The sequence below is a fragment of the Lycorma delicatula genome, chromosome 8, assembly GCF_047948215.1.
Source record: "Lycorma delicatula isolate Av1 chromosome 8, ASM4794821v1, whole genome shotgun sequence".
Classification (NCBI taxonomy): domain Eukaryota; kingdom Metazoa; phylum Arthropoda; class Insecta; order Hemiptera; family Fulgoridae; genus Lycorma; species Lycorma delicatula.
The window spans coordinates 110,517,280-110,532,245 of NC_134462.1; the positions used below are offsets into that span (position 1 = coordinate 110,517,280).

At 28.1% G+C, this 14,966-nt stretch overlaps 1 protein-coding gene across 3 annotated transcripts in view; it reads left to right on the plus strand.

Moving 5' to 3' along the window:
- The window catches only part of APP-BP1 (Nedd8-activating enzyme E1 regulatory subunit APP-BP1), a 56,963-nt gene that overhangs the window by 5,929 nt on the left and 36,068 nt on the right, over window positions 1–14,966 (plus strand). For all 3 annotated transcript variants that reach the window (XM_075373202.1, XM_075373203.1, XM_075373201.1), the window contains exons 4-6: window positions 6,763–7,109; window positions 10,860–11,011; window positions 13,332–13,465. In XM_075373202.1, the coding sequence (XP_075229317.1) occupies window positions 6,763–7,109; window positions 10,860–11,011; window positions 13,332–13,465 (633 nt within the window). The remainder of the gene's footprint in view (window positions 1–6,762; window positions 7,110–10,859; window positions 11,012–13,331; window positions 13,466–14,966) is intronic.

The following is a 14,966-nucleotide window of genomic DNA, read 5'->3' on the forward strand; positions in this document are numbered from 1 at the left end:
ACCATTTCCTTTTTTTATCCGTGGAATAGCATACCTACTCATTTTTTATGTGATCTATAATTATGTTGAAAATAGATTATTTATTTATATATTTATTGTCACTTTCTCAGAAATTTAAATTTTATGATGCTGACATTTAACCCATTTAATTGAGTAAATTGTAATTTTTAATAGTGTTCTGATGAATGATGATTGTATAGTACTGGTGCGGACAATGATCTCTCAAATATGCAGGTTAACTCTATATTGCAGGAAGTGCACTTTGACCTGACTTGTGCAAGGCAGTTGAACAGTTAGTAGTTATACAGTTATCTTAAACAGCGCTGCCTTGTGTACTTAAAATTACATCTTTTCTTCTACATGCTTATCAAATTTTTATTCAGTTGTCTGAATGCAGTTATGAACATGATTTTTGTTTTTTTTTCAATTTAAGATTATAATGTTTGAAGATAATAGAATGATTTTAACTTAATTTTATATTGTTAATTTTAAATCACTAATTTTACTACAAAAATTGCGTTGATGTAAAAACTAATATTTCTGTTTCCTCAATAAAAAACTAACATTTCTATTTCCACAGTATCCTTCTACGTAATACTACTATTTAGTGATGGAACAACTAACTAAGATTTTGTATTTATTTATTTGAAGATTAAGTTTACTTAAGATTAACTTAATCTTAATATTTTTTTGTCACTAAGCAAAGCTTTTAACAGCATCTGTTTAATTCAGAATGTTGATATTCACATTATATTTCCAGGTTGTGTAATTCATTCATTAACATCAGTTTAGAAGAATGGAAAACATATAATTACATTAATGACATTTGACGAGTAGATTTTGTATTGACAAAAAAAAACAAAAAGTGAATTATGACGTCTGTTCAAAAATTAACTGAATATTTTTTCCCTGGTTCATATAGAGGTATTTTGAAATGTGGGGTTGGGATCACTACATAGCATAGGACTAATGAAAAATCCTCATCACCGGTGTATGTTTGTGACTATTATTAATTTTTCCATAGCATTCATTTAATGTAAGCATTTTTGGTGCCATTTGCAATTTTTACGATGATTGATTTGCATGAACGAAGGTTTGTCGTAAAATTTTATGTTAAACTTGGCAAATGTTTATTGTAATACAAATTATTCAAGAGTTTACAAAAAGGGCTGAATCATACACAGTGCTATGTGTGATTCAGGCAGTTTTCTTAAAAATGGTCAACACTATGCTCATTCAGAAAGGCCACTTATGTCAATGAATACAACTTACATTGCACAAGTGATGATTTGGATCAAATTACAGTTTATGAGATAACAGAAGATCTAAGATTTCTCATTGGGTTCATGCCACAAAATCCTAATAAAAATGAGAAATGTGTTGTTCCCTGTCAGGTTCTTTCTGAAACTCCTGTCAAGATCAGAAAGACAACTGTGAACTCTTGAATAATACAAATGATGATGAAACTTGTATTAATTGTAACTGATAGCAAGACATGAGTGTATTGGTTTGTGAGAAAAAACTTCAGTCCTTGCAGTTGGTTGGAAAATGGTAACTGAAGGGTCAATCCATTTGAAGTGTCCCAAGAAAACATAAGCTGGTTACTTGACTAATTCAAGAAAAATTGAAACTTACCCACTTGTTTACTACATGTTTCAGGATGTTAAAATTATCTTTTAAATTTTTTATTTAAGCAGTTTACCTGTGGTGGCCATTTTTGTTATGGTGCGCACACTTATTTTTATGATTGTAAGGGTTTAAGGTAAAAGTCATAAATAAAAAAACTATTGGTCCTGGAAGGATGAAACAAAATGAATATAATCATATTTTCTCAAGGTAAAAGTTGGTCCAGTGATTTATTTACCTAATTCTCTTCTTTCTTTGAGAAAATTACCAATAAATTTGAGCATGAAAAATGGTGAAATTTCACTTTTGGTAATATTTTCAAGAGGCAGGGGTGGTATGGTATACGCAGTTTGAATTATTATTTTTTAAGTAGATATATGTTAGTAATCTTACCATAAATTATATTAATGGTGATATACTTACCCCTAAATTTTTATGAATTTTTGAAAATTAATTTTTTTTTAAATTCATATTTTGGCTTCAAATAACTCAGATGGTGCTGGTGATAAAAATCTCAAATTTGCACAACTTAGTGTTCTTGTAGATGTTTATGGCAAATAAAAAAGTTTCTTGTGTATTGTACTAATAAAAAAGTTATAACCTCTCAAAATCAAGAAAAACCTGTTAAAAGTGATTCCATTTTGACTTGCTAATTAAGTGCTCCATTAAGGTTTCTTGTATTCTTTACTCTTTACATTTTTTATATTTAGTCCCTGTGTTGAAGTTGATGTTTTTAATATTTAAAAAATAATTTTTTTAAAATTATTAATGATAAGTCATAATTTAATGATAACTTAATCAATACCAATAACCTAATATAATTTTGATTCAAAAATGTTTGTAAAATTTACCCATACTGAGATTTCAATGAGTAGCTTACATCTTTTTTCAAGAATTCATTTTTATTTTTATATTTGTTTATTTTTGTAAACGCTATCGGAAAAAAAATAAATTGTACCAAAAGTTTAATTATTCTACAATGAAAGTTTGTTATTTAGTGTGGTTAACCAACAGCTGTGATATTTCTTCTGATAATTCTCTTGAAATTGTGTGAGAACGACCTGTCACTGTAGTTAGTTCAAGTGATGTCAACTTTCTCAGGACTTAGCAAATCGGTACCCACACTTTGTCTTGTTGAAACTTTTGAAATGATGTATTTAGTCCAGCTGGGTGGAACAAATGAACCTGCACATCGTCATTTTCGAGGCTAATATCTACCACTTCTCCTCTCCACCACTGATTGTCAGATACACAAGCAATCTTTTTACTTAAGTGGAAGTGGTACAACACTTGATACTACAGGATGGTCTTCATAGTCCTTTGAGTCCGAATTAAAGTAACATCTTATAATTCCTTCTGACAGAAGAACATACTTGTGGTAGCTTCTAGTATCAACTCTTTCACAGCATTCAAAACAGTTTTTATAGATTTTCTGAAATCTTAGCTATCTCATCTGATTTAATCGAAAAATACTTACTGTTTTTCAGCTTGTGATTATAAAATGAATACATTTCATCACTGTTTATTATCTGGCTGTTTGATGGCCTTTGCCACCTCTCGTTTTGTTCTTTCCACACCATCACAGGTGTTTTTCCCATGGGATAATCCAAAGAAGTACGATTCGGCTTCAAGGTTGAAGTCTTTTTTGTGACTGCACAAATTAGCAAAATTCTTTTCAATTTTATACTGATTTGAAGCACCATTAGTAAAATTGATGAGTTTTTTAATTTTCTGATGTACTTCCTTGATGTGGTCTTTTAAAAGTTTTTGAAGTAATAAAATGTTGCTGTATCGTGCTTCAAGTGATCACTTAAAATGCAGACACTTTTGTGTTGTAATACATCATTTTCCTTGAAGTAGAACACAGAAGGGTGTGAACTGTGGCTTGGCTGTTTATCCAATAGAAGCTTTGTATCTCATTTTGAACAAGAAATGAAAAGTTTTTTGCAAAGTCTGCCAACACCAAACATTCCTCTTCACCTAATTCTGATTTTTTCTTCTTGAAAACTAAGCTTATGATTTTGACATGGAATGGTGAGTTTTCAGCCTTCCAATTTTTCCACTAATAATTCGAAAAACTCATCATTGGTGCGAAGAACAGTAATCATCTGTCCTATCAGCTCTTACCCTCTGTTTGTACATTATTGTATCTGGTAACACATCATACTCTTCGGAAAAGTTGAGCATGTCAAACACTGCCTACTTACCTGGACATTTGGTGCACAAATTCATTATACAGCTGTAGTTATCCTTGTCACAAACAAAGATGTCTATTAAGTCCTTATAATCAACATTAAGTTTGGGATCAATCATGAGCTCATGTTCTGATGGTGGGGCAGACACAAACTGTATGAGTCCTAAATGCACCAACCAAGGTACACCATTTTGAACAGAGTTTGCAGATTTTTGATCTTCCAATTTTTTTCTCAGAATTTTCACTTTTAATGGAGACATACAGTTCATTTAAGTTTATCAGAACAAGGTGCTTTTGCTTATCCACTTTGACATCATCAACAAGCGTGCTAACACAATCCTTTTTACCAGGCACAGCCTGCTATTATTCTTATCTTCATAAAATAACAACTTTTCTAATTGTGTCATTACTAATTCCTGTTTTATGTCTTCTGCCTAACTCTAGTAGAATGCCTTGCTTATTAACTAATTCTCTAGTAAGTCTAACCAAATGCTCAGACACATTGAACTCTGATATTATTAAGATCTGGTCCATGTTCGGGGAAGTAAACTGATAATTTTAATCTTATCTTCTTTAGAAGCAAGAACACATTTTTCTTTTAATTTTAAAATATCATCATATTCATTTGAAGAAGATTGAGCTGGATTTTCATTTTCAGAAACTTTTGAGTCAAAACACAATTCAAGATTTTTTTTTAATTTTTAAGATTCCTTATTTATTTTAAATTTTAATGCTGATGGCCTTTGATCCATGCTTAATTTTTTCAAATTTGATGAAGGTGATATACTCAAAATGTTACAAGCAGCATCCAGTTGTTCATTATTTCGATGTGGGGCAATGTATTGCTCTCAGTCTTTGCATTCATATAGTTCTTTGTTCTGCTAAGAAAAAATACTTTTGAAACAGGTAACACAAAGAAGTTTTCCAGGAACTAAATCTAAATTTGGAAAAATTTTTTTTAAGAGCTTGCTCTAATATTATTTGTCTTAAGTTTTTCTTAACTGTTTTTACAAGTTCTCAAAGAATCGCAACAGAACTATTCATGCAGGTGACTGAATTTTGACAAAAACCTTTTTTCATGGTATTTACAAACACTAGTGACATCTGAATTAACACGTAAAAAAATAAATTGTTGATTTTCATCACTAAATTCACAGATTTTAATGAGTTCTTTTGGCACTGCACCGTACACTGTTTTATGACTATTCATTCACATAAATTCCTATGGAACATTGTTTTTCCATTGTTTTATGTGAAATTACTTGAAAATTATGTAAAAATTTAACTGATTTAAAAATTTTCAGATATAATATTATCAAGTAAAACTTATTTATTTTAAACAGTTCCAAACACAGTATGAAATTTGAGACACTGTAAATATGTGATTAAGTCACTGACTAATGTCAGATTGACCAGTCTGTTACTGCAAAGCTAAATGATACACACGCATCAATGAGAATATTGCAACATAAATTTTCCTGATGACTGGAAATGACTTCAAGCACCTGTTATAACATGAAAATTGCAGTTGAATAGTTTAAACAAGTTTATTTCAACTATAGTAATAATTATAAAAATATTCAAGTGCCAAGAAGACAAGAAACCCCCTTGGTTCACTTATTTTGTGAGTCAAGATGATATTGCTTTTAACAGTTTTTTCATCATTTTTGAGAGGTTATAACTTTTTTATTAGAACAATACACAAGAAACATTTTTATTTGCCATAAACATCTACAAAAACACTGTAAGTTGTGCAAATTTGAGATTTTTATCACCAGCCCCAACAGAGTTATTTGAAGCAGGCTTGAATTTTTTTTTTTAAATTAGTTTTAAAAAATTCATAAAAATTTAGGGGTAAGTATATCACCATTAATATTATTTATGGTAAAACTACTAACATATACCTACATATAAAAAAATAATTCAAATTGTGTATGCCATCCCTGCCTCTTAAAAAAATTACTAAAAGTGAAATTTCACAGTTTTTCATGTTCAGCTTTATTGGTAATTTTATCATAGAAAGAAGAGAGTTAGGTAAATAAACCATTGGACAAATCTTTTACCTTGAGAAAAAATGAATAAATTTCTTTTGTTTCATTCTTCCAGGACCAATAGTTTTTTAGTAATGATTTTTTCCATAAACCCTTACAGTCACAAAATAGGTGTGTGCACCGTAACAAAAATGGCCACCACAGGTAAACCGCATTAATAAGAAATTAAAAAAATATAGTTTTAAGATCTTGAGACGTGAAGGAAACAAGTGGGTAAGTTTCAATTTTTTTTTACATTTTTCAAGCAACCACCCTCGGGTCACTTCAAATGGATTGACCCTGAAACCAAAAATGGCATTGAATTTCTAACACAGGGCAATCAATCACTACTACTACCTAGAAGTCATCAGATGTCTCTGAAAATTTAAGGAAGAAAAGACATAAACGTTGTGTGGACAACTCTTGGTTCCTTCACCATGATAATGCATTCAGCCTGTGCATCGCTGGTATTTTGCAAGTTTTATTTATTAAAAGATTTCCTCATTATGATCCTTCACCCGCTGTGCTCAATCGACCTTACCTCTGTTGATGGTTTTTATTTCCAAAATTAAAGTTTTTTAAAGAACTGTGATTTGAAGCAATACAGTCCATAAAAGAAAATTTGCAAAACACTCTGAAAGCAGGGTGTATTGAAAGTATGTTACAGAGCTGCTTCTCAAAGTGGAAGGGACTTCTTGGAAAAATGTGTACAATGGGAAGGAGATTATTTTGAAGGAAAGTAATTATATGTTGTAATAAATATAAAAAAAAATCTTTTTGAGAAAAAGAGATTGGATGTTTTTTAACACGCTTCATAAACAATTTATTACGTCATTTTTTTAGTTATTATACTCTTTCTACTGATTGTTATGTTTGAAAAACATTTATAATATCTGAATATTTCTATTACAGTGTTTTGATACCACTGTCACAAAATCTATGGAAACTTGGTGTTCCGCTAATTGTAGCCCAAAGTTATGGATTTATTGGTTCAATTCGTGTGCAAGTAGATGAACATACAATTGTTGAAACACATCCTGATAATCAGAATCCAGATCTGAGATTGGATCGACCGTTTACATCTTTGAAAGAACATATGAATAGTATTGACATGAGTAAAATGGAGTTAAAAGATCATGCGCATGTACCTTTTGTAGTGCCATTATATAAAGCTCTATTAGAATGGAAATGCAATCATGGAAATCTATTGCCTACTAATTATAAAGAGAAAGAAGCTTTTAAAAGTATAATTAGAAAAGGTAAATTCTCTGTAAATAATATTTACTTTTTGTGTTTAATCTTTTTAAATTTATGTTAAAATCATTTATGGACAGGATTTTTAAATACTTTTTATGCTTGAATAACACTTTTTTCATTGACTGAATTTTTAAAATATAGTCTAATCCACAAAACCGTACATTTTACAGTATTGCTATTACTTCTGTATGATTTTTTTTTTAATATTGATTATTTTTAGTAAATAAAATTTGTGTATAAATATGGGAATTGTGAACATCATTCAAAGGAAGAAATTATATTAACTGTTAAGTTTATAAATATGTTGAAGGTGTTTGAGCATCTGATTAGGGATTGGGTTTATACTTATATAAACACCTTACAACCACCTTGTGCATCATCTGTTCATTTGTGCTTGAAATTTGTTCATAGTGATTAACCTTTAATTCTTCAAAATGTGAGGATCGTTTTCAAACACTGATTGCCTGTAATATGCTGTTACCAAAAATTGTTGTAAATGATCTTTCATGAGGTATAGGTTATTTGTCACAAATTTGAGAGTAAAACATCTATAAAAATATTACTAGAGAAAGTGATGAATGAATTGGTTTTCCTGTTGCTATATTTACTAAGTTGAGCTATATTTACTGTTGCTTATTAAGATGCCAAATCCATTGGAATGTTGCCTATAAATATTACCTTTATCATGGTATGGTTGTATAATGAACATCACTACTCATATAAAAAGCAACTGTAACTGATGACTTATAACTTAGTTGTTAACATACATTGAAGCTGCAAGAAAACCTTTGAAAAATAGTGATCTCACTTTTTGTCTATAAGTTGTATCTCTATGACTGTTATTTATATTTTTATGCTTTTTGTATGAAAGAATTCATTTTTTATGACTTCTGAACAGCTTTCTCAAATTGATATCTGCACAGATGATCCTATCTCTTAATCCTATGACAGTAACATGTTAGTTCTGCCTAGAATCTGTTTTTTAAATTTGCTATTATTTTAGCAGATATGCTTTACAGTATTTAACATTTTTATTTCTCATAAAGATTATGAAAAAAATTATTCAACTTATTTATTTTATTCAGCAGTGTGCTATATAGTAGAATCACTAGAGATACTGGCCAGAGTAGCTTTTTCTGAGAGTAACATTTACTATTCAGTGAACATCATAATGAAGGTATTGTACAGCTGAACATCAGCTGCAAATCAATATAACTCATAAAATTTAATGATAACCATAAAATATAAAATAAATTTTTGATTTTATTTTGTTATTTGTGTTCTATATATTATCCTAATGGTTATTTTTCTTTTATTTCAGCTTTAATCCTATTATTAATTTAGTTCTTATCTTACTTTTATCTTTATTTTAGTAGTATTTTAATATCCGAGAATGAGCTTTTTGTTATTTTGACCCACGATGATAATGTGGGCAAAAAAAAAACATACATATATATATATATATAATATTTGGCTCAGTATAAGATAATGAACAAGCATGAAATATATTTTAAAAACAAAACTATTCCATTTGGTTGACCTACCTGCTTCAATAAAGAAAGTCTGCCATTAAATCGTAATTTTTTTACACACTATTTCAAACCTTTATAAACACATTTATGAAGATATTTTTGATGAAAGTTGTAAGAGAGACTCACATTTAACCAAGTTCATCTAAATTTATTTAATCACTTCTGAAAACCTTTGGCATGGTGAATGCCACTTTTTGTTTCACTAGCCATCATTGATGGGTTTGGTAAAAATTTATTTTACCAACTCTTGGATATTCTGTAATTGAAAATTTTAAAAGTTTTCCAGTATTAAAGGAAAAAGTGAAATCATGGAGGATTGGAACTAAAAATCCTTTAAGCTTAATTGAAAAGTAGAAAAATTCTTTTAATGTGACTCTTCATTTTGCACCATTTTGCTGATATCGATGTATGCTGCTGATAATCATTTTCCTCTGATGATGCAATAAAATGTTGGGTTATGTCATAACAACATTCATCATCCACAAAAATTTTATAAAAAATAAAAAGTTGTCTTATCATATCCAGTGTTTAATGTGTTTATATTACTCATGATAATAATGAGAATTTTTGCTATTTACACTTATATTGGCTGTTCGTACATCCTTCTAAATGAAATCCTTTGAAATTATCTTTTTTAGCCATAACGCTAAAAAAAACCTTAACATTTTTTTATAATGTTCTTTTTGTTTTTCAGTGGTATCTTTACAGTAAGTGTGTAATCTCAACTGCTGTTAAAAGCAGATTTAAAAAATAGTTTCTCATTTTCAGAGAGATTTAATCTTAATCATTCATTCACATTATTCACAACTTCTGTACTTCACAGTAGTGGTTGGCTTGGACACTTAATTTACACACTCCTACTTTAAGAAAATTCAATTGGTTATTATATGTCAACTTGTTTCAAATTATAAACTGATGAAATCTGACATAAATCTTATCTTGAACATTTTTGAAAGGTATCTGCTAAAATGTAGTTTTCAATATTTTCAATACAAATAAATGCTCACCTTTGGAAAATAAACTCAATTTAAGACAAAGGAATGGTTATTTGAATGAAACTGATGTATGGCCATTGTTTACTACCAAAGTAAATTTATTTGCAAGTAAGTTAAATTTCTTTAATTTGATGATGGTCTATTAATTCATTTTTAACTTATCAGAATCATGGAACACAATGTGAAATTGGAGTTTAAAATGTTCTACCAGCTCAAGTGTAACGATTTGTGTGCGAGACGTGCAATAAAGCAATTTATTTTTCTATTATAAATATTACTCAAGTTTTCTCAGCCACCTGGTAAGGGAAAACATGATAGACCTTCTGCATTAAATAATACCACATTGGCCTCAGTATAATTTTTCAATACAGAGTGACTGCTTATTAAATCTTATTAGTTCATGTCCAATATGAGATGCATTCTGTAACTCATGTATGGTAAAAAAACATAATAAAACCTTACAATATTGAAGAAATACCAGTTTAAAAATGTTGGCCAATTTGTGTGAAATATTTACTAATATTTGATAAGTTATCACATCCATCTCATCTACAAGCCATAATATTTAACATTTTGCAAAAGTGTTAATCATATGTATAATGTACTATTGCTTGTATTGTGTACTGTTCATAGTTAGAATGAATTTTTCTGTTGATCATTGTAATGAAATGCTCAGAAATACCTTATACAGAGAACTCAAAAACAAGTGTCTAGGTAGACTTTCATGTGGAATTATTCTTGTATGAATATGTGTGATTGCAATAGCAGAACCTATTCTTTTGAATTTATACCAAGAGAAAACCACTGCAATAGTCCCAACATTACAACCTGTAATTTCTTCTCTTCAGAAAGTTACAACAACTTGAAGGAATTCATCATGTCAGTGATGAGGAAATGAAAAGAAACAGTCGAGGTATTTTACAGAGAATAGATGGAAATGTTTATTGAGAGATATTTTTGTTTAATGCTGTGTTTGTTTAATCCAGTCTCAGCAATTACACATAAAAAATGGAAAAAGTTGTTACCTCTTTTATTGATGGTTTTTTATATATTTGGTATTAAATAAGTGTTTTAAATCAAATGGATCTTATTTTTTTAATATCTCATATTTATTTATACTTTTTGTGAAATAGAATTCTTGTTAAGTACATTAGTTCTTTTTTTTTAGATTTGATCTACATGTATATTGTTGAAATAATTTACTATAATTATTTTTTGTTTAAAGGAATAAAAGTGGATGAACATGGTAATCCAGAATCTGAAGAGAACTTTGAAGAGGCATTACGTGCTGTTAATTATGTTGTTGTACCAACTACAATACCCTCCAGTGTTAAGGAAATTTTAAATGATAACTCTTGTATTAATCTTACATCAAAGGTATATTATATTGTCCATCATTTTTTTGTATGTAAAATTAATTTTGTTTTCTGTTTGTTCTTGGGGAAAGGTTAATATTTTTTTTTTTTATTTGAGTTAATTATTGTAATCTTTTACCCTGAACCCCACTGTCAGTTTTGTTTTTTATTGAAAAAAATGCCAGATAATTGTCAAGGATTGGCAATCCTTGACTTGTTAACTTGAAGTCAGTTTATTTCTTTTTTATCATTTTCTCTCATATCATTTTGTTCCTCTTTTGTTTTCATTAATATTTTAATTAATTTAATAAGTTAATTATTAAAATAATTATTTATTTGACTTTAACATATTTATAGTGGATCTCACAAATGATCTGAGTTTGTTTTTTCTATATAATTTAAAGATCACTTATTTTTTTGCATTTTCTATTTATTTTTAATGCTTTTTAACATCAATGTTAATAAAATGTAATTTTTAATTTTTTTGCTGTAATTTCTTCTGTAATGTATTGAAAAATTTTTTTTCGTCTCTCAGGGATGAAATGATTTAACTCTTTACGTGAGTATGTTGGATAAAAATGATATTTTCAAATCTCATGTTTTAAAATGCCTAAGGGGTATTCAGTAACAGTTGCCCTTGTAATGTTTGTATGAAATAAAAGTATCATTATCGTATGATTAGTTTTGTGGTGGTTATTTATTTATTAAGAAGTTCATCCACCTTTAATTGAGCATTTATATATTTAACTTTTCCATGAATTTGAATAAAAAAGTATAATTCTTTGGTAAGAATAAATACTATTTTATTTTAATAGCAGAGTATTGTTATATATTATAGGGCTTTTTCTTGTTTGTATTTGTATTTGTTGTTTTCTTTTTATACAGATTTTCATTCTTAAGAATGTGACTGGCTGTTTTACATTACTGATTTTTTAATTGAATAGTTTTCTATTTATATATCTGTATTTGTTGTAATTACACATTTGTTTTGTTGTAATAAATAATGTAAATAATAAAATTTATTTTTTTACTAGAATGTTAAGAAAATAATTGTTTTACCTTTTTAACAATTTTTATTTATCTATTTTTTTATTAAATTTATTATCTATTTCTTATTGCTTATTTTGAATTATTCGTAATCTGTTTTCCTGTCATATTTAAAGGAGTTTGCAATCTTTACTTTGCCTTAATAAAGATGAAATATCTCTGGCTCTTTCACACCACGTTAAGAATTTTTTATTTTTGTAATTTTTTATGGAAACATTTATTTAATATTACTTATTGTGTGGTTTAGAATTAGGTTTTATTCTAAGTTTCCAGTTTTTTTTAAAGTTTTGTGCTAATTTTATAATTTTGTCTGATTATATTTCTGTTTTCTTTTTCTGATATTTCTGTTTTGCATTCAAATTAGAAATGTAGATTTGGAAGAATTTTCTATAAAAATAAAAAATGTGTTCATATTTAATTTTATTATTTATTTGAACAGACATTTTTAGTTTTGGGTAATTATTATTTTTGCTTTAGAAAAATTGTTAATTGTGTTTCACATACTACTGAAAGTTCTTGAACCTTATAGCCATCTGGATCAGGATGATTAAGTGAACAGATCACATCGATTCTCTTTTTGTAGTACCAGTCCTGATCAAGGAATGGAACAGATCACATTGACCCATATGAATTTTTTTTTATTGTATCAATCAGTGAAAAACTTTAACAATGTCCAGTTTATTCAGATTTTAGAAAAAAATAATTTGATGGATTAAATAAATAGAAAAATTGTTATAACAGGATTTAAATTTCATGTTTTGTAATTTTTTCTTAAATTATTTTTTTTATTATTGTTTTTCCTACGTATAAGAGAAAGTTGATGATAGCCCATTAAAAATCTTGTTATAATTGGATATTGACTCTAGTACTGGTACTACTGTTTTAAATTTTCTGTTATATTTCCCCATTTATTTCAGTAATTTGAAATGAATGGGGAAAATAATAATAATAATGCAGTTTCATCAAATTTATAAGTTTTATTTTGTTTAGATGAAAAATAAACATATGTTGGATTTAAAACAGTTTTACCTATTTTTAACAGTTAAACAAATAACTGAATAAATAGATTCTCTGTACAATGATCCAAATTGAGCACATATACAAATAAAATTTATCCTTATACTTATATGAAATTTATACATACCTGTACCTCATATATAAAGTCTCAATACCTGTAGTATATTACTTCACACATGATCTCATTAAATATTTGTATAGTATTTATTTTACATGTTTAAAAATTTAACAGTTTGTTATTAAATTTTTGGTTTACTTATATTTTTTGATTTTTCCAGAGTAAACCATTTTGGATTACAGCTAAAGCTGTTAAGGATTTTGTTGATAATGAAGGTAATGGCTTGTTACCATTACGAGGTTCACTTCCAGATATGACTGCTGAAACAAGTCGATATATAACTCTTCAACAAGTGTATGTACTATATAATTGTCTTCATAAAATGAGTAGTCTTTCTTAATGTTTTTAACTTATTCTGTTGATAGACATAGTGAATAATGTACATTAAAACTTAATATGATGAATTATCAAAATGTTCATTTAACAGGACTGTACATAAACTGTTATTGAATTTTTGACCCTTGGTCAGTTCTCTTAGTTGATTTTGTCTGTCAGTTTTTTGACATAAACTTATTGAATATTTGACCCTTGGTCAGTTCTCTTAGTTGATTTTGTCTGTCGGTTTTTTGAAATTTTGTTTTTAAATTTTACAAAGTTGTAATCTTATATTAAATCATTTTCTTTTGCTTTCTTTACATTTTTAAGCCATTTACCTCAACTGGTGATTTTTTTTGTAAAATTTTAACCCTCGAAGCAGTAAGTGTTGATTAAATCGACAGGTACATGGCCCATAGATTGCAACTGTTGATTTTGCTGACAGATGATCCCATTGGTGTTTTGAATTAACCGGTTAACCAATTTTCTTATCTGTACTATCATTTTAAACGCAAAATTCCCTTCTTTCTCTTAGTATTCTTTATTTCCGCTGGGAGCATTTTAGCCATTTTCTACAGCAATGAAAATCAAGATATCATTTGTGAGTTAGCTATCATTGTTGACATTGCTGCGTTGTATTTGCAGGTTCTTGTGTTTATGTTTAAAATATCTTGTTTATTGCTAGTTATAGGTAGAAATTTCTGATAATAAAGTCTCATAAAAGTATATTATGTGATTCAAGTATTATAAACAAAACCTATGTTGTGAACAAAATATATGTAAACTCTTCATATTGTGTTGTCTGATTTTCATCTATTTTAGTTTTGCTTTACCATTTTTAGTGTCAATAATTTTTTTTTTCCTCGTTTAGGTGTATAAAAACACTGTTTATATTATAAAAACATGGCAGGTAAAGGGCTACATGATAGTAAAATAGAGGATTATATTTTAAACAATGAAAATGAATCTGACATTGATATTGAAGACTCAGATTATGTATCTTATATTATACTTTTTTTTATATTTTCATTTCTGCTGCAATAATGAAACAAAAACAGTTTTTCTTAGAATAAAATGTTCTATTATGTGTATGTCTTAGAATAAGTATAATTATTCAGAGGTATGCAGTAAAGAAACAGATTTTCCTCTTCGACATTATATTCCTCATTCTTTATTTTACTGTACATTAATAATCAAGAAAGTAACTTAACAGTATTCTTTGAGATTTTCTGTTTAATTTGGTATAAAATAGGCCTGATTAGGGTAAATATCATTAAAGTGCCTTAAGTTTAGGAAAAAGACATGTTTTATTTTAAAAGTGATGTATTCACCGCTTCGAGGGTTAAGTAAATAGATTTTGCACATTGAAGCCTAGCCATTGTAACCATGCTCACACCTAGTGGCCTGGGGGTTTTTAGGTAGTATTTTAAAATTTGTTTTAAAATAAGTATGGATTGAATATAAGTACATTATATACCAC